General features: G+C 43.0%; 1 protein-coding gene across 3 annotated transcripts in view; it reads right to left on the reverse strand.

The window, feature by feature from the left end:
• Positions 1-25,306, reverse strand: part of VRK1 (VRK serine/threonine kinase 1) — a 121,211-nt gene that overhangs the window by 25,660 nt on the left and 70,245 nt on the right. For 2 of the 3 annotated variants that reach the window (XM_033950802.1, XM_033950803.1), the window contains exons 9-11: positions 18,953-19,073; positions 16,271-16,326; positions 16,004-16,185 (exon numbers count right to left, since the gene is read on the reverse strand). In XM_033950802.1, the coding sequence (XP_033806693.1) occupies positions 16,004-16,185; positions 16,271-16,326; positions 18,953-19,073 (359 nt within the window). Of the gene's footprint in view, positions 1-1,614; positions 1,835-16,003; positions 16,186-16,270; positions 16,327-18,952; positions 19,074-25,306 lie in introns of those variants that run through there. The other variant, XM_033950804.1, reaches the window with a different exon arrangement.

The raw sequence follows: 25,306 nt of genomic DNA on the forward strand, positions 1-25,306 counted from the left end.
TTCCTACCCTTTTTTTTTTTTTTTTTTTTTTAAGTATGGGGAATGGTGAGGGGGGGGGCCTGTGTGAGTCACTTTCTGAACGATCGATTGAATGGTATCGATTGAATGGCTAACCTCTGTAAAACTTATTTGCATGCAAACTTGTTGGAACATCGATCACTATTTTAAAATCAGCCAAAAAAAAAAAAAGAGAGACCCACAATGACTCACATGGCCTTAACCATTTAGTGCATCCAGGCCTCTGTCTCCTACTTAAAGATCTTGGCTTTCATTCCTACTACAAAGGAAACTGCTTTGTCACCTCTGTCTCCAACTACCACTGAAATGCTTTTATGTTTCCCTTATATATACTGATTTTGCCAACATTTGCTTATTTCAGATCTGAGGAAGGTGGTTACCTTCGAAAGCTAATCAAACTATATTAAGTTAGGCCAATAAAAAGGTATTTTCCTTTATGTTTTATTTGTACATATTACCTTGAAGAGTGGACTAACAAGGCCACCACACCATTTCCCTGAGAAATAAGGAAACATGTTGCTGGGAATAGATGAAAGGGGTTTGGTTTTTCACCTGTTAGGAATCCATTAAGAATGCAGACACCATCCTTTTTAGATACCCATCAAACAAGGCACCTAATTGCTTACTTTGATGGCTCCCTTGTTTTCCATGCTATGGGCTAAAATGCCAAAACAAGGCAAAGGTAAGTCGCTGTATTTCTCTGCCATTTGTTGTTATTTTCCTTTCAATTTGAAATGTAAAATTCAAAAAAATAAAACAGTATTATCTTTTATCTTGATCTACGGGAAAAGAAGGTACCACGCCTCGAAGCAAACAAAATCCAAACAAAAAGAGGCACCGGAGATGTCAAACCCAACCAAGTGGTCAGAGATCCTTTATTAACAGTTTGTATCAAAGTTAAAAACAAGCTAAAATGCCCAAAGGCCGGAGTCCCGACTAGGATCCGAGTTTGGCGCTTCTTTGGGTTGAAGAGACGCCGACACGTTTACAATTGTCCCTTGAGGAAGGCATTGTTTTCGCCGAAACTCAGATCCTAGTCGGGACTCCGCTTTGGGGCATTTTAGCTTGTTTTTAACTTTGATACAAACTGCTAATAAAGGATCTCTGACCACTTGGTTGGATTTGACATCTCCGGTGCCTCTTTTTGTTTGGATTTTATCTGGATCTAAGCCATAAGCGTACAAGCTCATTTACTATCTGAAAAGAACAGAATTCATCATAAACTCTCTGCATCTGTCTCTTGATCCCGACTTGGCATTCCAGTCACAAAACGGATCCTAGTTAATTGGGTAGCCACCTAATACTAATTGTTAGATGATTGGAAACTAGGGCATCCAGGTCAGGGAGGTGACAAAAGCAGTTTGAAATCTTTTGTAGTGGGAAAGAAAGCCAGCTTTCTAATTGTATTGGATCAAAGAAAACAAATTGAATCCCCTTTAGGGAAACCGGTTACCAACTGCAGTTCCTTTAACCAGCTTATTCAAACCTCAAAGCCACTTTTGAACTACCAGGTAACACTTCTGTTGGGACTGACCATCATGAAGGGTATAGAGAAAGTAGCATCTCATAGAACCTAATGAACAAACAACACAAAACTTTCAAGTCACAAAGTGTTTAATGCACACAAGCATTTCTCAGTTCAGAACACAATGCCACAGCACACTTAACGCAACTGCTTCCTGATCTTCATGGCTTTCCCTATTCCTGTTGCATTGCTGTTCTTCCTGCTTGTGGTCCAGGTGAAGGAGCGAGACGACAGAAGTACTGGTTAGCAAAAAGTTAAGTCAGGGGATGATTGGATGGAGGAAGGAAAAGGCTGAAAGACAGCAGACAAAGAGCGCAAAAGATGCTGAAAATGTTGGGAATTTGGACGTCCAATAGAGCAAATATATTAAACATACTGAAATAAGCATAATGCACTAAGAGGGTAACCCATAACATGCATACTGGTAATCAGATTCTATATAGGTTGCCCAAATTTGAGCATAGAGCCCAGATATGCACACAAAACTAATTAGTTGATTGTGCACTAATAGGGTTGGGGAGTACAGCCAAAAAAAAAAAGGCAAGGGAGGCGGTCCTATCAGCCAGTGAAATAAGTCTTTATTTGAACAGATGGTCCCGACAAGGATCCTAGTTTCGGCATGTATAAAAAGCATGCGTGCTGCTTCTTCATTTATTTTATTTATTTATTTCATTCAATTTTCTATACTGTTCTCCCAGGAGAGCTCAGAACGGTTTACATGAGATTATTCAGGTACTCAAGCATTTTTCTCTGTCTGTCCTGGTGGGCTCACAATCTATTTAATGTAGCTGAGGCAATGGGGGATTAAGTGACTTGCCCAGGGTCACAAGGACCAGTGTGGGTTTGAACCCAATACTCAGGCTATAGCTTTAACCTCTGCGGCACAGCAGTTGAACCATCCATTCTACAATCCTGACCTGGCTCATTTGGATTATTTCCTGTTCCGAATTTTGAAGAAATCTTTCCATGGACAGCAGTTTTCAAGTGATGAAGGCGTCAAGGAAGAAGTGATGTCCTGGTCTGTTCAAATATTGCTAGAGAAAAGTCTCACTTCAAATTTTCATATTCACCCAACAGGGCACCCCATTTTGATACAACAACCTTTATCAGAGTGAAATTACTATTGTGGGTGACACTTCTGGCAGTGCAACAGAAAGCAATGTTACTTACCGTAACAGTTGTTATCCAGGGACAGCAGGCAGCTATTCTCACTAGTGGGTGATGTCATCCGACAGAGCCCCGATACGGATGTCTCACAAGCATGTCTTGCTTGAAGAAACTTAGAAGTTTCGAGATGCCCGCACCGCGCATGCGCCGGTGCCTTCCCGCCCGATGGACCGGGCGTGTCTCCTCAGTTCAGGTAGCTAGCCTGAGAAGCCAACCCAGGGGAGGTGGGTGGGACGTGAGAATAGCTGCCTGCTGTCCCTGGATAACAACTGTTACAGTAAGTAACATTGCTTTATCCCAGGACAAGCAGGCAGGTATTCTCACTAGTGGGTGACCTCCAAGCTAACCTCAATGGGATGGTGGGAGAGTTGGCAACTTAGGAGAATAAATTTTGTAACACTGTTTGGCCAAACTGTCCATCCCTTCTGGAGAACGTATCCAGACAATAATGAGAGGTGAATGTATGAACCGAGGACCAAGTGGCAGCCTTACAATCTCCTCAATCGGTGTCGATCGGAGGAAGGCTACAGAGGCTGCCATCGCTATGACCCTATGGGCTGTGACCTTACAGGGAAGGGGTAATCCAGCCTGGGCATAGCAGAAAGAGATACAAGCCGCCAACCAGTTGGAGATGGTGCGCTTCGAGACAGGGCGTCCCAACTTGTTTGGATCAAAGGAGACGAATAGTTGAGGAGCAGTTCTGTGTGGCTTGGTACGATCCAGGTAGAAAGCCAAAGCACATTTACAGTCCAGAGTGTGAAGAGCTGATTCTCCAGGATGAGAATGAGGCTTTGGGAAAAACACTGGAAGAACACAGAAACCACTTTAGGCAGGAATTTAGGATGAGTGTGGAGGACCACCTTGTCATAATGGAATACTGTGAAAGGCGGGTCCGCCACCAAGGCCTGAAGCTCACTGACTCTGCGAGCAGAAGTGAGGGCCACGAGGAAAACCACTTTCCAAGTGAGAAACTTGAGGGGAGCCTTGTTGAGAGGCTCAAAAGGAGGTTTCATAAGTCGAGAAAGGACAACATTGAGATCCCAAACCACTGGAGGCGGTTTGAGAGGAGGATTGACATGAAAAAGTCCTTTCATAAATCTGGAAACCACGGGATGCGCAGAGAGAGGTTTCCCCTTTAGAGGCTGATGGAAAGCCGCAATCGCACTCAGGTGGACTCGTATAGAGGTTGACTTGAGACCAGACTGAGAGAGGTGTAGAAGATAGTCCAACACAGAGGATAGAGAGGCTCGCCGAGGCTCCGTAGAGTTGGAAATACACCATGAAGAAAATCTAGTCCATTTTTGGGAGTAGCATTGACGAGTAGCAGGCTTCCTGGAAGCCTCCAAGACATCCCTCACCGCCTGGGAAAACTGGTGAGGGGTTATGTTGAGAGGAACCAAGCTGTCAGGTGGAGAGACTGCAGGTTGGGATGAAGCAGTGATCCTTGATGTTGAGTAAGTAGTGAAGGAAACACTGGAAAAAGGACCGGCTCCCTGCTGCTGAGTTGAAGTAGAAGGGAGAACCAAGGTTGTCTGGGCCACCGAGGAGCTATCAGAATCATGGTGGCATGGTCGGACTTCAGCTTGACCAGAGTCTTTTGAATGAGAGGAAATGGAGGAAACGCATACAGAAAGCGATTCCCCCAATCCAGCAGAAAGGCATCTGCCTCGAGGCGATGAGGAGTGTAGATCCTGGAGCAAAATTGAGGCAGTTTGAAGTTGTGGGGAGCCGCGAAGAGGTCTATCTGAGGCGTCCCCCACTGTGCAAAGATCTGATGAAGGGGGTTGGAATGGAGAGTCCATTCGTGAGGCTGGAGTAGACGACTCAAGTTGTCTGCCAAGACATTGTCCTTCCCCTGAATGTAGACAGCCCTGAGGAAGACATTGTGGCGAACCGCCCAATCCCAGACTTTGAGAGCTTCCTGGCAGAGGGAGGCCGAGCCCGTGCCCCCCTGCTTGTTGACATAATACATGGCGACCTGATTGTCTGTGCGAATGAGGACCACCATGTTGTGAAGCAGATGTTGAAACGCTTGAAGAGCATTGAAGATGGCTCTGAGCTCCAGAAGATTGATTTGATGGAGTCGGTCCGCACTGGTCCAGAATCCCTGAGTGCGAAGACCATCCAGATGTGCCCCCCAGGCATAGGTCGAGGAATCGGTCGTGAGAACCTTCTGGTGGGGTGGAGTGTGAAACAGCAAACCTCTGGATAGATTCGAAGAGGTCACCCACCAAAGTAGAGATTGCTGAAGAGCAGGAGTGACGAGGATGTGTCGAGACAATGGATCTGACACCTGAGTCCATTGAGATGCCAGGGTCCACTGCGGGATTCTGAGATGGAGTCTGGCAAACGGCGTCACATGAACTGTAGAGGCCATGTGCCCCAAGAGGACCATCATGTGTCTCGCTGAGATGGACTGGCGAGAAGACACAGACTGGCAGAGATGAAGAAGAGCCTCCATGCGCTGAGGAGGAAGGAAGGCTCTGAGACGGATGGTATCCAGGACCGCCCTGATGAAGGGGAGCGACTGGGTAGGCTGTAGATGAGATTTGGGAAAGTTGATCTCGAAGCCCAAACTCTGTAGGAAGGAGATAGTGGTCAGGGTCGCAGAGATGACCTCCGGGCCCGAGGGGGCCTTGATGAGCCAGTCGTCGAGGTAGGGAAAAACCTGAAAACCACTGCTCCGGAGTGCCGCAGCCACCACCACAAAACACTACGTGAAGACTCTGGGAGACGAGGATAGGCCGAAAGGAAGCACTCGATACTGCAGATGTAGATGTCCCACCCAAAATCTGAGATACTTGTGAGAGGCCGGATGAATGGAAATGTGAGTGTAGGACTCCTTGAGATCCAGAGAGCACAACCAGTCGTTCTGCTCGAGGAGGAGGTAAAGAGAAGCTAGGGTCAGCATGCGAAACCTCTCTCTGACCAAGAACTTGTTGAGGACCCTTAGGTCCAGAATGGGCCGCAGATAGCCCATCTTCTTCAGAACAAGGAAGTACCGGGAGTAAAACCCCCGGTTGTGTTGGTCCACAGGGACCGGCTCGACGGCACAAAGCCGGAGCAAGGCCTGAGCTTCCTGAAGAAGAAGGGCGGTCTGAGTCAAGTTGGAAGGATACTCTTGGAGGATGGTCTGGAGGGACCCGAAGGAATTGAAGAGAGTACCCTTCCCTGATGATAGTAAGGACCCAGAGGTCGGTTGTTATCGCCTCCCAACGATGACAAAAATGATGGAGCCGCCCTCCGATGGGAAAAACAGGGGGAGGCAGAACGAGACTGGTTATGCTCTCGAAGGGACAGTCAAAAAGGCTGAGGAGTCTTGGGGACAGTGGACGGCTGAGGCTTTTGCTGAGCTTTCTGAGGAGGCTGCCGCTTCGCAGGTTGCCTCGCAGGTGGAGCTTGCCTCGGTTGATAACGCCATTGATAGATTAAAGGCGGTCGAGAGGATCGAGACTGCTGAGGCTTCGGCTTCGGCCGAAGAATGGACTGAAAGGACTTTTCATGATCAGACAGTTTCTTCATGACGGTCTCAATGGATTCGTCAAAAAGATCCGCCCCAGCACATGGGACGTTCGCCAGGCGGTCCTGAAGATTCGGGTCCATGTCAATGGTCCGCAACCAGGCCAACCTGCGCATCGCCACAGAGCAGGCCGCCGCCCGGGCCGAGAGCTCGAAGGCATCATAGGAAGATTGCATCAACTGAAGTCGAAGCTGGGACAGCGAAGCAACCACCTCCTCAAACTCAAAACGAGCCTGGGATTCGACGTAGGGCGTAAACCGCCGAAGCACAGGAAGAAAAAATTCCAAATAGGTGGCAAAATGGAAATTATAATTCAGAACTCGGGACGCCATCATAGAATTCTGATAGATGCGCCGTCCAAACTTATCCATGGTTCTGCCCTCGCGGCCTGGAGGCACCGAAGCATACACCTGGGCCGGATGGGACCGCTTGAGCGAGGATTCGACCAGGAGGGACTGATGTGAAAGCTGAGGTCCCTCGAAGCCCTTATGATGCACCGTGTGGTACTGAGCATCCAATTTCCCAGGGACCGCAGGGATAGAGTACGGAGACTCAAAACATCTTATGAAGGTCTGGTCGAGGAGCTTGTGCAGTGGCAGGTGTAAGGACTCAGCTGGAGGACGAGGCAAATGCATGGTATCGAGGTACTCCTTGGAGTATCGAGAGCCAGAATCGAGGGTAATGTCCAGGTCATCCGCCATCTGCCTCAGGAATGAGGAAAAGGACAGTTGGTCTGCCAGCGCCGGCCTCCAAGAAGGGCTGGAAGAAGTCGAGGCCTCGGGCTCCACCGAGGCCTGAGAACAACAGGGTGAGTAAAAAACTTTGGGGTCCTCGAACTCCGGTCCCGGAGGAGGAGACCCAGCCGAAGCCGAGTACCCCATACGAGGCAATTTCTTCTGAGGCGAGACGGTCGAGTGTCGAGAGGAATGCCTCGAAGAGTGCCTGGATCGATGCCCTTCACAATGTCTGGAAGGGGATCGAGCCCGTCTGGTAGAATATTGATCCCCCCGAAGTCTGCATAGAGCAGATAGGACTCGAGGCCGTAGATCGGAGAGGCGGAAGATTTGTCGCTTCTCCCGACGACGCCCAGGCTTGAAAGGGGATCCGGAAGAACTCGTCCTGCTTCCGGCTATGCCCAGGACTGGGAGGCCTCGAAGGTGGACGCCACACCGACTCATGGGGAGGGGTAACAGGCTCCAGAGGAGGCAAGTCACTAAGGGAAGCTTTCCTCGAGGGAATAGGCTCCAAGGGAGGCATGTCACTAAAAGAGGCCTTCCTCGAGGCACTAGGCTCCATGGGGGGCATGGCACTACCCGAGGCCGACCTCGAGGCGCGGGACGCCAACCTCCGCTCCTCCTCACCGAGCAACGAGGTCGAGCGGCGCGGCGGAGGAGGAGGGGGCGGCCTGCCCCTCGGAATCGGAACTGGGAGGTCACCCTGGATCGAGGCAATCAGCTGGGGTCCCATGATGTTCATGAGTTCCACAAACTGAGCCTCCAGAAGGGACCGCAACAAAGCCGATATGGAGGGATCCGCACCAAAAGGGGGCCCTTCCGCACGGTCTCCGCGCTCCTTCGGTGCTGAGTGCTTCTGCTTGCCAGCCTTCGGCACTTTGAGCACCACCGGTGGAACAGCAGGGGTCGGTGCCTGGTCCGAGGAGACGGAGGAAGGCACCGGCGCCGAGGTCGAGGCCGAAACCGGCGTGAACGATGCCGGCTTCAGAAGACTCGAAACAGCCGGGGAGGCCGAGGGCTTCGCAGATGGAGTCGAAGCACCAGTCGATGTTGAAGCTGTAGGATCCAACGCAGCTTCCATCTTGAACATGGACTCCCACAGAAGACAGCGACGCTTAAACGCTCGCGCTGTCAGAGTGGAGCAAGGCCGGCACGATTTCGGAAAGTGGTCCGGACCCAGACACTGGAGGCAGCGTCGATGCGGGTCCGGGAGTGAAATCGCGCGCTGGCACTTGCTACACTTTTTAAAACCGGTTATCAGCCGGGACATAGGCCGGAAAAGCTCCGCCGCAAGGTCGAAGGCACGCCCAAGCCACGCGGCCGACCCGGAGTCAGAAGAAAAAATTTTTTTTTTTTTTTTTGAAAAAAGAAATCAAAGAAAGAAACAACACACGGCAAGAGTAACGAAACTCAACCCGCGGCGATGCAGAAGGCAAAAAATCGAATTCAATGGGCGCAGAAATGAAGTAAACTTCTCAGCTCCGCGGAAGAAAAAGAACTGAGGAGACACGCCCGGACCATCGGGCGGGAAGGCACTGGCGCATGCGTGGTGCGGGCATCTCGAAACTTCTAAGTTTCTTCAAGCAAGACATGCTTGCGAGACGTCCATATCGGGGCTCTGTCGGATGACATCACCCACTAGTGAGAATACCTGCCTGCTTGTCCTGGGATAATCTAGGCTCTTGCAGCTAAATTCCTGGCAGCCACCCACTGGGCTAGTTATACAGCAGCAAGATGCAATCCAATGTCACAGAAGTGAATTTAAATCCATTAGGAGATAACTTCAGTTTGTTCCTCAGAAAAGAAAACCCATTCCTCCACAGCTTCTATTCTTTCCTCTAGCTACGCAGGGGAAATAGCAATATTTGAACAGACCAGGACATCACTTCTTCTTTGACATCTTTATCACTTGAAAACCGCTGTCCACGGAGAGATTTCTTCAAAACTCGGAACAGAAAATAATCCAAATGAGCCAAGTCAGGACTGTAGAATGGATGGTTCAACTGCTGAAATCCACATTCTTGGATGGCAATCCGTGATTGTTGTGAGATATGCACTGACACATTGTCATGAAGAAGCAGCACGCATGCTTTTTATACACACCGAAACTAGGATCCTCATCGGGATCATCTGTTCAAATAAAGACTGTTTCACTGGCTGATAGGATGCCTCCCTTGCCTTTTTCTGCTGTACTGTTTGTATCTTGAGGCGAGGAGCTTCTTCTGTCTGTGCTCTAATAGGGTTACCATATGGATCCAGAAAAAGGAGGATGGATTAAGACACCCGGGTTTTACTTCCATTGCTTTCAATGGAAGTAAAACCCAGGTGTCTTAATCCATCCTCCTTTTTCTGGAGGCATATGGTAACCTTATGTACTAACCAACATTCATTGGAGTTGATTAGCACTAATTTGGATTAGTCCACATCTCCTTACATGCAATTCTATAACACTAGATGCCCAAAATGTCACGTGAAACCCAAAAAGAGAGGGCCGGCCATGAGAGAGGCAAGGACAGGTCAGGGGTATTCCAAATATTTCGGCAATGTTATTGAATAAGGTTATGCACCCAACCTGCACATCAAGATCTAAACCAGGTTTCAGCTGGTTTAAGTGTTTGTGCTCAAAGCTGGGCAAAGGAATTTGGACTGCCGTAGTCTTCAATGTTGGGTCACAGCAATAGAAAGAACTTTATATATCTCGTCAAGGCAGATGAGGAAGATGTGTCTGAGAGTATGAAGTATGGCTCACTGTTTCACCACCATATGCAGAGTTTCATTAACACTCTTTCCAAATTTAACACAAATTTCAATCACGCACCCCTGGCTTACTCTCAGACATCTTCATCTGCCATAATGAAACATACAAAGTTCTTCCTCTCGCTGCGACTCAACAATGAAAACTAAGGCAACCCAACGTGAGGTTCAAAAATGGCGATGTATGCACTTCACAGAACCAGCACAGCTTTGCCACATCTACTTCTTTGAAAAGTAATGAGACTGCCTCTGTTTCTCTTTCCATCAGCCCTTGTATAAAGCCAACTATCATAGAAGATAGCTAATGCTGGAGTGTGAAACATACAGGAATACACTAAACAAGCAACAACCTAGAGCAAAAGCTACTTTTAAAGCACTTTTTAGCACTTATACATTTACTACTACTGATAAAGATATTTATTAGCATGTTTGCAGAAAAGGCCATGTTCTTAGCCCTTCTGCTCACCCACTCTCCCTATTACATTAAATGTCTTCTCTCTCCCCCTTCACTCAAATTGCAAACTGAACTACAATAAACCAAATATTCTTAATCCATTATCGATTTCAAATCAGGTTTCAGAGCTGGAGAGCAGAGTACTCCCTGGCACTGGTAGGTAGCAAGTGTGAATACAGGAAGACAGGGTAAAGATTCACTCCTGGTACAAATCCACAAAGTGCAGAATCAAAATTCCCATTCACCCCATCTCAATATTACCTTTCCCCAAGGTGTGCACCCCTTTGAGCAGAGAATTGAAAATCCATCACAAACTCACTCTCCTCTGCATCTGCTCCCATCAAAATTCACTTTCATGTAATTGTCATTCACAAAGCAAGGAAAGAGGGTCATTTTTGGCTCATTTTACAGTGCAAAAGAGTAGCCTGTTATTTCCCATAGACCAGTGCTCTTTTCAAGCCCCAAGTAAGAGTTCTTAACTCTCCTCTCTCAATATATACTTCCTCCACCTTGTCCAGAGGCTCTTGGTTACGTGTCTCCAGAATAAAAACAAACCTCTTCTGGTCTGTGCGTCTCAGTGAGTTTGAATTATGTATACAGACTCCCATACTATTCTTTCCAGAGCTGTGGGGTCAGAACAATAGACTCAAACTTAGATGCCACTATTTCTGTACTGTCCAACCCCAATTCAGACTACAGTATGTATAGTAAATCTAAGAGAAATGTAATTACAGAAACCTCATATACAATATTGCTTATCTACATTTACTCCTGGGGGAATTCTGTGCATAAAATTTGAAAGTTCTGCACACTTTGTAATTTCTTGTGCAGAATTCCCCCATTATAAGAGCTGGCATCTCCTCCCCACAAGGAATAAAATACCCTCCCCCCCCCCCCCACCAAAGCAGTTTCCAATGCACCTTCCTGCGGACCTTTAACCTGCTTCCATGGCACTCACTCTAACCTCAATATGCTCCATCCATATTTTCAGCCCTCCACCTGCTCCATCTGTTTTTCCAGGCTCACTCGCTGCTCCAACACAGCAAGAGCAGCTGCACAACCACACAGCAGGCTGTTTCCTCCTCCTCTGCAGTCCCAAACCCAACTGTTTCTGACCCACGCAGACCTCCATACAGCTGCACAGCTTAAAGGAAACAAGGCAGAAGAGGAGGAAGTAACCCTACCTGTGGCCATGCAGTTCCTCTTGCTGTGCTAGAGCAGTGAGCATGCAGGGAGGAAGGGTAAATATCTGTGCCGCTCTGCGCTGCAAAAGCAGACTGAAGAATTTCTCTTGGAAAGACAGAATTTTGTGCAGTCTGCAGAGGTGGGGAATTATGTGCAAATTCTGCATTATGCAATAGTGCAGAATTACCCTGGGAATCAACATTAGGACTAAAAGACCTATATTGTGTAAAAAAATTAAAAATTGCCTACTCTAGATGTGCAAATGGGGAAAAAAAAAAAAAAAGATCATAAAATATATTTGAAGTTTTAAAGAACCTTAACAAAAAATTGTTGTCAAATGAAAATATGCAATACACGTGCACTTAGGACCCCTTTTACAAAGCTGCACAGCAAATGCTCCGATGCCCATTTAATTCCTATGGGCGTTGGAGCATGCCAGCCCACAATGCTGTCTTCTGTAAAAGAGGGGGGTTAATATTTTTAATAAATCCTTGAAGAATTGTCCTCAGAAATAACTGTTCTAGTCAGATACTCCTTCATGGATGCCCTCAAATCTGATCTATTACGGGCAAAGCAGGAACCACCAGGATAACAACTAAATTTCAGGATAACTCTGAGACTCGTCTATTCATTGAAAAAACATGATCACATTACTGAGGCATTCATCAATTCTCATTGGCTTCCAATCCAGGAAAGAATACAATTTAAATTCTACTGTATACTATTTAAAACTATAAATGGAGACAGCCCAACCTACCTAAACGACCGCCTCATCCAAACCACCTCTACCAGGCATAGAAAAACACACACCCTATTCACTTACCCCCCAATCAAAGAAGTAAAATGGAAAAAACTATACAACGGACTACTGGTCACTCAGGCAGCGAAAATAGACAACCAAGTCTCCAACCTATTGACAACAACCCCAGACTACAAGATGTTCAGAAAGGAAATAAAAACTATACTCTTCAAGAAATCCCTTAATAAAGCTTAATACCATGATAAAGCTTAACCCCCCTCTTATCATCCCCTCCCTAACCCCAGATCCTACTTTTCCCTCGCTTGGAAACCTTCTCTGATCTAACGTTGTAACCCTTCTTCCATAACTCTTTTTGTAATCCGCTTTGAACCGAAAGGTAATGGCGGAATAGAAATCTGTAATGTAATGTAATGTAATAACTTATATTTACCAGAACTTTAGAGTCAGGACAATAAGTATAAAATATGTTACCAGTGGTGAGCCTCAAGGTTCAGGTTCTGGGCCTATTATTTTTAACATTTTTGTAAGCGCTATAGCTAAAGGGCTGTTTGATAAGATTTGCCTGTTGGTGGATGATACCAAAATCTGCAATAAAGTAGACACCCATGATGGTGTGGAAAACATGAGGAAAGACCAAGTGAAGCTTGAGGAATGGTATGAAATTTGGCAGCTAAGATTTAATGCTAACAAACGCAAGGTCATGCTTTTGGGTTGCAAAAACCCAAAGGAACAGTACAACTTAAGGGGTAAAGCACTTTTGTGCACAAAAAAGGAATTGGATGTGATAGAGAAAGAGATAATGGTTACTGCGGATGGGCAGACTAGATGGGCCATTTGGCCTTTATCTGCCATCATGTTTCTATATATTATTATGTTGCATTTGTACTGACTCCATGACTGAGGCCCTGATTCTTTCAAGATTATAAGGAGAGAAGTCTTGACATCACAAGGATCAAGCTTACTGACTCACACAATGTGGGGACAAATGCACACACACAAAAAAACCTAACTAAACAGCTATCCCAGAGGAAGTGCCTAGTAGAAAAGCAGACCATATATAAAAGTCACACAATCTTTATGCAGCGTAATCCCATTTGCAATGGATCTAAACACCTTTCTAGTACAGTTTTGGTGAAAGTTGCCATGTCACTCACCAGCTGGTTGATTTGCCTGATGCAGCCATTTCTGACTAAACTCGGCCACATCAGGCCTTTTTTTTTATCCTGGAAGTACACTGAATAAAGGCCGATCTCATCATATAAGGTCTGCTACTTTTCTACTTCCCATGTTGGATCCAGCAAACATGCCTTCTTGTTTTCTTACCCCAGAGGCAGTGCCTGCAGAAATATCCAAGGAAAGGGAATAACAGACAGACACAGCTTGGAAGGACTGGGGACAGGATGAGTGGTGGCGGCCAACTGGGAGAAGCTACTAAGATCAATTGGACCAGGGACAGAATTGTTTGGGGAAAATCCCTTCCTCTTATCCAAGACCCTGGGCACAAACCACTTTGTATCCAGCTTGAGTCCTGGCTCACATTAAAGTCTTTTGCCAATTGGGTCAGTACTTCAAAAATGGTAATCATTGCCACAGACAGAACTCAATCTTGCTCACACATCAGGTCACCTACCATATTTCCAATTTCAAGATTTTTTTTTTTGTGTGTGTGTGTGTGTGTGTGTGTGTGCTTTGCTTGAGTAATGCATTATTAAATATCTTTTTCTATTATTACCAAAGAGGAGTCCTCTTAGCACCCAACGTAGAAGGTTTAACCTAAATTAAAACTTAAGTTTTATAAGAGTCATCAACCAAGAGGAGCTAGACTCGGTTAACAATAATGTAAATACATAAACTTGACAAGGAAAGTAGGCTGAAATAGTTAATTTCCAAAATGTTAAGCAAACAAAAAAAGAAGTTTTCAGAACTTGCCAGTTTAGAATGCAATATATATTTTTTGCATGTGCCTTAAGTGATGCATTATTAAACATCTTTTGACCTTAATATCAACCTGGAGTCCTCTATACCCCAAAAATAAAAGCCCCATTCACCTACAAAACGGACGCCTACAGCACGTCCAACTAACGCCTAAGTCATGTCCACTTAATTCCTGTCTACCTAGGGCCTAGATTATACTCAAAAGCAGACCTGGTTTTGCAACGCCTACATTTTAGGCATTAGGTGGATGCGTTCGGGCACTGAGCAGCCTGTGATTCTGTAAATGGATGTGCACATTGAAGCCACTCCCACACCACGCCCATTTGTGGATGTCTATTTGTAGAATTGCATCCAACGTTTTAGACGTCTAAGTTCCAAATAATGCTTGTTAATGTCATTAATTGGACTTATTATCCATTTTATTTGGACGCCTAAGTCAATGGACATCCACATTCTGGACACAAAGTTAGACATCCTTCATAGAATCTGGCCCTAAATGTCATCCATTAAGTAGCCAAACTATTGCATTATCCATAGGCATTCAAGTCAGTCAGTCTTGTGTACTTTGCATTCTGGACTGGGGAGAAAGTACTTTAGCTTCATTTTGAAACCTTTGGTGAGGAATAGCCAGTGATGGTATAAATTCATCAAGAGCGGCTACTTTCTCCAAAAGTTCTTCTTAGCCCAATATATTCATATTGCTTGTATTAGTGAAGTCCTTCACATTTTGGAACCAGTGGCATAGCGAGGGTGCAAGGAACCCGGGGCGGTGGCGCCCCTCTCCCACCCTCATCCCCGCCCCCCCCCACCGCTCCTTTCTCAATCCCATGTGCCCCCTGCTCCTTCCCAAATCCACCCTTCCCTTCTCCCATACCTCTAGTTGAAGTTGTTGCTCGCAGCAGTCAACAACATGCTCTTCAGGACCCCGTCAGATCTCCCTCCGACGTCACTTCCTATGCACAGCACAGTGACATCAGCGGGAGAGCTGACGGGGTCGCAAACAGCACATTGTTGACCTCTGCACACAACTTCAACTAGAGGTATAGGGGAAGGGAAAGAGGGTGCATGGAGGGAAGGAATGGGAAGAGACGGGGGCAGAGAGGAAGGGTGTCGGCATCCTCCCCTCAAACATGGCACCGAGGGCGGACCACCTGCCCTTCCACTGTTTGGAACCAATTTATAGCTATTGCAATGCACAGCACTTTTCAATTAATAGTTCCAGATTAAACATATATCTTTCAATTTCTGTACCTGCTGTTCAGATACAGATAGCTGAGTCAATAGCTGGTGCAGTTAAATACTTCAACTCCCAGGGCAATGTAACTCAGCTGTCTTTCATCTGGTAAAGAGGGCAGGGCAGGACGATGGATCCTCAACTGGGGAGCTAAGCTTGACAGAACCTCCTTCCCCGCCAACTGGGGGTAAAAGAACGGTTGTCAATTGTCTGGCAATAGCTGCTTGATTTCTTTAAGAGCATAAACCAGTGTCAAAATTGAGCCCTTGAATGTAGTCTCATTTTGCAGCTGGCACCATTTTCTTGGGAGTGGGGTAATCACACCAGAAGAGAAGTAGCAGCTATTTTGCTGCTTTCACTATCAGACATTAAGCAATGAATCTTGCTGCCATGTTTGATGGAGAGAGGGGAGGATTTGAATTGATAAATGTAAAATCACTGCTGCATACCACTTTCCATCAGAGTTCAGCTTACATTTTGGCTAAGCTTCCAAGTACCCCCCCCCCCCCAACACACACACACACACACACACACACACCTGCCTTCCTATTTCTGTGTTTAATAGCACAAATAGTTTGCATATATAGAAAGATGACTTCTCTAGGTATGGGAGAAGGTGGGGATTTCACTAATGAAACACTGGCTTCACATCACTATAAAACTCCAAGGAACATGAATGTGCAAAAAATTAATTTACTACACAAGTGGAACACAAACCTTGCGTTGCCTCTTTGGTGGCAAAATTCCATTGCTCTCCACCTGCATGAAATCCAGTTTACCATCATCCTTACAGCCAATATTCTTAAGGCCCTGCAGGAGGATCTCTCGTAAGCGTGTGTATGGAGGTTGTGCCGAGTAACCCAGTTCATAGACTGCCAACAAGTACTTAGTTAATTCCTCTGCAAAAGATTATATATAGTCAATTCCTCTACTGCAAACATGCGCAGACATTCACACACAGGATATATTGTGAAGTCCTCATACCTGGTTTCTTCTCAGGAAAGCATTCGTCCATCATAGTAGAAACTTCATCACTGAAGCTGGAAAGAGTCATTGTTTTAGTCTAAGCAAGTGTGCTTTTGTAACTTTCATAACTGCATCTCATTTACACAGAGAAGTTAACCAAATAACTCCATGTTTGAGAGGACAAACTCTGTTATCCTGGTTTAATCCTACTGCATGCTTTAATGTGATTTTCCAAAGATAAGGGCTACAACACCTTGCTTTTGAAGTTTTGGAATAGTCACTCTATTAACAATTTCTTTAAAAAAAAAACCCACCAAATCACTTTTGTCCCACATTTAATCTGGAGACAAGGGATTGTCAGGAATCTGACTGTACAACCACCAAAGAGATGCTTGGTGTTCCATGTGTCTTTGTCATTATGCTCTATTAAATTATGGGTTTCTAGATTGTAAGCCACCTAGACGTGCCTTAGTTTAATTGGCAGTCTTATTTATATAGAAACATGGTTGATAAAGGTCAAATAGCCCATCCAGCCTGCCCCATTTAGAAAGTAAATCTTTATGCATGCATAGGGCCAGTGTCAAACATTAGAGCCCAGGGTAGATATATGGGAAGAAGCCCTAAAAAGGTCAGCTTTAGATAAGCTTGGGCCTTATGAGTCATGGGGGCCCTGACTGCACCTGTTCAACATCAGCCTTGTATGTGCAACAGAGGAAATCCAGGACTAAAGATCTCCTCAATAAGGAGCTACATAGCCATCTTACCAATAGACCAACCTTCTACTACCAAAACAAACTTTCAGATACTGTTTCTTTTCAAATGGTTATGCAAAATTAAGTTTCTTTTTGCTTTCTATTCCCAAATATTCCGTGCTTCATATTGGTGTTTAAGGCCCTTGAAGCATCTCCACAACCAAATGTTTTGTTATGTCACTACACTTAAGGAGAAGTCCATCTAAGCATCAGCAATTCTATCAAAACAACACTTAGCATAGTCATATAATTTACATTTCAAATATATGAAGATATCCAAAAACATGCAACTTAATCCCATCATCATCAAAATCTATGGATTTTACACTGTCTGCCCTTTCCTGCTATTCATCTTTGTATCAAAATCCCAGTACTCCTTTTTGACTGCATCACAATCCTTAAATTATCAAAATTGGATTCCTTACAGACTTTATTCAGATTACAGAAACTATTGCAGCTGAATGGTTATATATGTGTAATTTATGTTTTAAAAATGTATAATGTATTTCGGAAACTAAGATAAAATTTTATAGATATCTTTTTTTTTTTTAATTCTTTATTCATTTTACATCTTACAAGTGTATCATAAAATAACATTTAAACTTATACAATATCACTTGATTCTCTATCAATTTAACTTAAATCATAATATTTAAACCCTCCCTCCCAACCCTACTAATTTGTATATAGTACATATATCATATAATATATTATATATTCTGTCCTATTCTAATCATTAAATATCAAATCAGAAATCCCCCCCATACTTTGCAATTATACCTATTAGGGAAAAATGATAATCCAATAATTACTCATTACAATATTCTATTAAATATTAATTGTTTTATAGATATCTTAATGATAGTGAATAAGGTGGGTGGGGGAAGGGTATTGATCTGTATTAATCCTGTAATATATTAAGTGATGTCTAAAGTGTACAATGTTTTAATTATCTCTATTTTCACTTGTTGAAAGTGTTTTTTTAAATAATCTTTATTCATTTTTAAAAAGAAACTATTGCATCTCATTTTGCGCTCTTTACAGAGGAAGCTTGACAAGCTTGGTCTTTGTTCTGATTCTTAACTATGCTGAGTACGGCAATCCTCAATCCAAAAATCGTGGCTTCTGCAGAATACTGTGACCAATATCACATCTGTTTGTGCCAGAAAGCAACCTATCACCCCAGCAGTTAAAATTGTTTCACAGGCTTCCTATCACGCTTAAGCTTTGCTTTGAAGTACTTTATACTTATGAACATATTCTAGAACCACTCCTATTTATCTTACATGTTCCCCAAAAGCCCCATTTTGCTGCTTCTAGACATGCTACAAACCACTTTGGTTGTAGCACAGAAAGGCAGTACACTTCTCCCTCCGTATTCACGGTTTCAGTAATTGCGGTTTCGATTATTCACGGGTTTTAGCTTCCTGGCTCCTCCCCTCAAATTACATCAGCTTGCATAGAGAAATCGCTGATTCCAAGCATTTACAGAGAAATTTGCTGATTCCCAGCACTTTCTTTACCATGTTTTGCCTCTCCTTCAGGAACAGGCCAGATCTCCCACCATGTTATTCACGGTTTCACTATATTCATGATGGTTTTTAATAGAAAACAGCGAATAACATATGAAAAAGTTATTTGCGGTTTTTCTGTATTTGCGGTTCTGTTAATCCCCTATCACAGCGAATACGGAGGGAGAAGTGTATATCAAATCCATGGCCCTTTACAGGCAGGGCTGGTAGAGGAGTCTAGACTGGAATGACTACAAGGTCTTCATTTGGATGATCTTAATGGCTCTTCTGGGTCACATTATCACCTATACTGCAGTAACTTATGAACCCCAGTACACATTACCACTTATTTCCTTCCTTAGGCTGGGCAACACAGAGCTGTAGATTTTGTTCAAAGTCTTTACTTGAATTAAGAAATAGGAAAAAAATTTATTTACCTTATTTTAGCTTCTCTGACCGATTCAGGGTTCTTCAGATTATCCTCCCAGGGCAGCCTGCCACCAAGCCATTGGATCATACAATATCCAAGTATTTCGAGGTCACCTCGCCGAGAGGGAGCTACCAAAGAAAAGCAACCAGGGTCAAGTCACCAAAAGCAGAAAATTTGAGTGAGTACATTTGTCACAAGCGAGTCCTCTCTTACAAGGCACACCTCCTCCTGTATTTAAATACTTTTTGATGCATCTTTCATGTACAATTTAGATCTATCCCAGCATCCTGTTTCCAACAGTAGTCAATCCAGGTCACAAGTACATCTCATAATGAAGATATCAAGCTACTTACCCCAGAACAAGCAGTGGTTTTTCCCAGGTCTACCTTGAATTTGGTTTAACTTTTCTCCCAAGAATTTGTCCAAACCTTTTTTAAACCAAGCTACACTACTTTCACTACATCCTCTGGCAACAAGTTCCAGAGGGTAATTATGTGCTAAGTGAAAAAAATATATTTTCTCTTATAAAAAAAAAAAAAAAAAACTTTAATGGCATGTCCCTTGGTCTCTTTTCTTGACTTTTTTTTAAACAAAGTACAAACAAAAAATTTGCATTTCTCCACTCAGGATTTTATAGACCTCTTCCTCCTCTCAGCTAAAGAGCCCCCCTCCTCCCCAGCCTTTCCTCAAATAAGTCACAATATTGCATCCATGTTAATCATTTTGGTATATTTTTGTACCTTAGGTTATATCCAAGATCTTGACTTTGGTCCCTAACAGAAACGAAAGACATTTTTGAATTACACTTCTCCCTCTGAATCTGCGAGTTTAGTACTCGTGAATTTGGTTATTCGCAATTTTTTGCCTCCCATTTTTTTTAAAGGCTGAATCAGATCCATCGCTCCATTCCGGACATCCCCTGACCTTACCTGGTGGTCTAGTGGTGACACGGGGCAGGAACGATCTTCCTAAGCTCCTGCCCCATGCAGAGCCATCATCAAAAATGGCTGATGTGAGTTCCCGTGATCTCACGAGACTACAATGGGAACTCACGGCAGCCATTTTTGATAACGGCTCTAAACAGGGCAGGAGCGTAGGAAGATTGTTCCTGCCCCGCATCACCGCTAGACCACCAGGTAAGGTCTGGGGAGATCTGGGATGCAGGAGGGAGACAGGGGTGGGTCAGAGTCAGCCCTAAAAGTTATCTGCGATTTTCCATATTCGCCTGCCGGCTCTAACCCTAACCCTCTGGGATTCGGAGAGAGAAGCGTAAAATGTAGCCACCACCCTGGTAACATGTCAAGCAATAGTGAGGTGTGTGTCAACCTAGAACAGAGATAGGTAACCACGGTCCTCGAGGGCCACAAACAGATCTCATACATAATCATTGTGGCAATCTTGAAAACCCAACTACGGTTGCCCACCCTGACCTAGAAGCTTGCCAGAGCCTTCAGGATCCATTAACAAGATATTGCAATGAATAAATCAAAAGAAAATATACTTCCTAACAGCACTTTCCCTCCACGGTCATTTTTGCTTGCTTTGGGTCTGAGGGTTTATTCCTGAACTTTCAACTGCCCTCTAATCATTTAAGGTCCAAAAGCCTCTCAAGAAAATTAAGTCCCAGGAAGGGGGAGGGAGAGCCCTGTCAAGCAAGGACCACTTTCAGTTTGGAAGGGGTATGCAGTAGCACCTCTACAGAATATTTTATAGAAATAATTTAAGAATTTCTACAGAAAGAGCCAAGTGCATTTACATACTTTATGTAGGAGGTCTAACAAGTTGTTTGGACAGAAACACAAATTAATTCTTGAACACTGCTGGGTTCCCCCCTCTTCCCCCACAACAGCAAAGTTAACAGCTGAACAAACTCTTATGAAAAATAAAAAGTAGTAAGAGATTGTTCATTAGCTAGTTTAAAAAAATATATACAGTCAAACCTCAGTTTGCGAGTAATGCGGTTTGCGAGTGTTTTGCAAGATGAGCAAAACACTCCCGCAAACCTTAACTCGCTAAACGAGCTCTCAGCTATGGTGGCCCAGGGGTGGGTAACTGCCTGTGGGTGCCACAGCCCCTTCAGCAAGGTGACTTCCTTTTCTCGGGGTCCCCGTGCAGCTGCCCTCCCACTTCGGCCGATGCCTCTGCCATCTGCCAGTGCCTCCCGGCTAAGAGTGACTAAAATGGTTAAGGGGCTGGAAGAGTTGCCGTACAGCGAGAGATTAGAGAAATTGGGCCTCTTCTCCCTTGAAAAGAGGAGACTGAGAGGGGACATGATTGAAACATTCAAGATAATGAAGGGAATAGACTTAGTAGATAAAGACAGGTTGGTCACCCTCTCCAAGGTAGAGAGAACGAGAGGGCACTCTCTAAAGTTAAAAGGGGATAGATTCCGTACAAACGTAAGGAAGTTCTTCTTCACCCAGAGAGTGGTAGAAAACTGGAACGCTCTTCCGGAGGCTGTCATAGGGGAAAACACCCTCCAGGGATTCAAGACAAAGTTAGACAAGTTCCTGCTTAACCAGAACGTACGTAGGTAAGGCTAGTCTCAGTTAGGGCACTGGTCTTTGACCTAAAGGCCACCGCGTGAGCAGACTGCTGGGAACGATGGACCACTGGTCTGACCCAGCAACGGCAATTCTTATGTTCTTATGTTTCAGAGTGATGCATAGTACAGAATCCTTATTATTGACCTCGGTACCAAAGTTAAAGATTTTATGGAGTTATGGCAAGCAATCTGTTTGTTCTACTTTGATATATCAGGACATTTGATACAGCTGATCAAAGTATATTAATGGTCGAGCCAAATGTACTTGGCACTTCTAGGGTGGTTCAGAACTGGTTGGAGGGCTTTTCAAAATATATTACTGTGTTAAGGAAATAAATCTCTAATTTAGCTAGAGCCCAAAATATAATGTTCCACAAAGTTCTTCGCTTTCTCCAATTTTATTTAATGTTTTGATGAGTTCTTTGGATTTGGTTTGAAGCCATAAAGGATTTTTGTTATTCTTATGCAGATATTTTTGTTTTGATCCCTTTCACTTCAGATTTTCAACATTCAAAATTCAGATTGCATTTCAATGATTCATTCATGAGTGACTAGGAACTTACTGAAGCTTAATGCATCCAAGACAAAGCTTTTATTTTCACTAATGATTTGAGTGTGCCTACACATTACATTACACTCTGGTGAGCAATTACAAAATAGGGGAAAAAAACCCCAAAACACACTCACACCTTAGGGCTCCTTTAACAAAGCCGCGCTAGGGCCTTCACGCGTGCTAAATTGCCACACGCGCTAGCCACTACCGCCTCCTTTTGAACAGGCGGTAGATTTCCGGCTAGTGTGCACTAAACCGATGCGTGCGATAAACCGCTAGCGCGGCTTTGTAAAAGGAGCCCTTAGAGAGCTCTGGGAATTATTTTGGGCACTTGTCAATGGAATCTCAAATCATTTAAGCAAAGATATTTTAAGTTATATCAACTTTTATATATTGGTATAGGCTATTATTCTATCTCAATTAGATTACTGTAATGCTTTCTATGTTGGATTACAATCATAACTTCTTGATAAGTTGCAACTTCTTCAGAATAATGCCGCAAAATTGATTTTAATAGTGCCGCAAAATTGATTTTGGATCTGGTAAGTTTAATCACACAACACCATGGTTGAGAAATTTATATTGGCTGCCTATTTGGGAATGAGTTGAATTTAAGGCTGCATGTTTAATATTTAAGTTATCGCCTGGTTACTGATTTTTAACATAGTCATTTTTTCTGGTTTTTCACAAAAGTTCTCATTTTTGTTCTATAGTGCTATGGAAGAATTTTAGTAGTCAGTCCAGTAAAATTTTGAAATTCTATTCCTAAGCAAATTCGCACTCTTCCAGAATCTCTCACATTTTGTAAGCTTTGTGAACCTATTTGTATTCCTTATCTTATTGTAACCCAGTCTGAATTCTTGTTGATATAATCAGGATATACAGTAAATACTGAGAATAGAATAGAAAAAGTTGTTTTGTTGCTTGGCTTATACACAAGTGGAAAGTGTGCCTATACAAGATAGCTCCTTAAACAGAGTGACATAGGTAACATGGTGGTAGGATAATCAACCACCTCAAAATACTTCACAGCCCAAAAATGGGTGTTAAAAAAAATCCAAATATTTGACAGGGAAGTAGAGGTCATGAAGCACAATTTGTGGAAGATCACCTTTCAAAATAATGAAGCCAGCTATTGAAGAACTATGCAGCAGGTAGCAATTATTTATTCTTTTTTTTTTTTTTTTTAATTCTTTATTCATTTTAAAACTTTCATCAAGTGTACAAAAATTTATAATAAATAAAATAAATCTAAGCACTTGTGCATCTTATCATTATATCTTATAATTAAAAATATAACCCTCCCCCTCCCACCCTCGAATCCCTCTAATTATTATATTTTCATATAATGTAAACCCACCCCCCACCCAACCCTAAATCTTACATAATTATTTATTGGAGCAATAATTTATTCTTGAGAACACATTAATATCCCAGATAAAGTTTAAGTTTTATAAATATAAAAGCAAAAACTGACCACACCATCACAAGGACTCCCTGTAAGACACACAGAATTCATTACCAGTGCATAGCTTTTTTTTCCCTGGATTCTACTGTAATAAAGTGAGCATATCTAAAGATATCTTAATGCATCAATTTGTTTTTATTTGCTAATTACAGAAGCTTATGCGGATGATATTTTGATTCATTTGAGAAATCCGGAGTCAACCATTCCACATTTATTGGATTTGATTGATAAATTTGGAAAATTTTCAGGTTATAAAATAAATTGGAATAAATCAGAAATTCTTCCACTAAATGTACATTGTATAAAAGGTTTATTTGATTCGTTTCAGTTTAGTTGGAAGAAAGATGGAATAAAATATTTAGGAATTTGGATAAAAAGTACATTGGAAGAAACAATGAAGGTAAATGAAAAATCCTTATTACTAAAAGTTACAGAATTGTGTGAGCAATGGAATCCTTTGCATATTTCTTGGTGGGGGAGAGTGCAAACAGTAAAGATGATGATTTTGCCTATAGTTTGTTACCAAATGAGTATGTTACCAGTTTATTTTCAAGAGTTCTTTTACAAAAAATTAAATAATATTTTGACAAAATTTGTTTGGCTTGGGAAAAAACCAAGAATTGCTTTAGTATCGTTGCAAAAATCAATTGTGGAGGGTGGGGTAAATTTTCCAAACTTTTATAGGTACCATCAAGCCTATATATTGCGTCAAGGTATGTATTGGATCCTCCCTGAGCTTATTGATCATCAACCAGATTGGTTATATTTGGAACGGAATTTGGTGTCCCCTATGAGACTTCCACATGTATTAAGTATCAGATTTCATAAATATGCTAAGGACAATATAATTTTATTGGATACTTGGAAAACTATTAAATTTATTGATAAATTAACAGAGGTACCAATAATGAAATCTACTTTACAGTCCTTATGGTTAAACTCCAAGATTCAAATAGGCGGTGCTGGAATCGCTTGGAAGAATTGGATGCAGGCAAATATTAGGACATTAGATGATCTTATTTCTAATGGTAATCTGCTTGAGTTTTCACAACTGCAGCATTCATTTGGTATTTCAAACACTCAACAATATAGGTGCTTGCAGTTGAAGCAGGCTATTCAGATGGGGTTCCCTAAATGGAAAAATTTGAAAACTTATTTTAGCTTGCAAATCCTTTGCTACCAAACAGATTTAATAGGACATCAGGCTGCCCAGTGGTATAAATTGATTTCTGGATTTTTAAATAAAAAACCAAAAAATAGTCTTAGAGATATTTGGAGTATCGAGTTAAAACAGCATATTTCTGTTTCTCGTTGGCCACGAATCTGGACTTGGAGATTAAGATGTACAATGTCAGCATCTATGAGACAAACATGGTTGTTTTTATTACATAGAATTTTTTGGACTCCAGTTAGGTTGAATAAAGTAGATAGTTCTAAATCTAATAGATGTTGGCATTGTCATATTGATATTGGGACTTTGGATCATCTTTTATTTTTTTGTCCATTGATACTTGGCTTTTGGAAGTCGATTTGGGGGCAAATTAATAATATTCTTCAATCCTCTATTCCTTTGACATATGAAGCAATAATTTTTGGAACGATTCTGCATGATAAACCCACTTTGGATAGAAATAATAGTCACCTTTTCATGATCTTATCAGGAATAGGGGTTCAAATGATCACATCTAATTGGAAAAATCATGATAGGATTAATTTTAGTTTTTGGTGGGCAACTGTATGTGCAACATATAAATATGAAAAGATTATGGCAGAGCGTTTAGGGTTTGTTAAATCC

Source organism: Geotrypetes seraphini, chromosome 7 (genome assembly GCF_902459505.1).
Source record: "Geotrypetes seraphini chromosome 7, aGeoSer1.1, whole genome shotgun sequence".
Classification (NCBI taxonomy): Eukaryota; Metazoa; Chordata; class Amphibia; order Gymnophiona; family Dermophiidae; genus Geotrypetes; species Geotrypetes seraphini.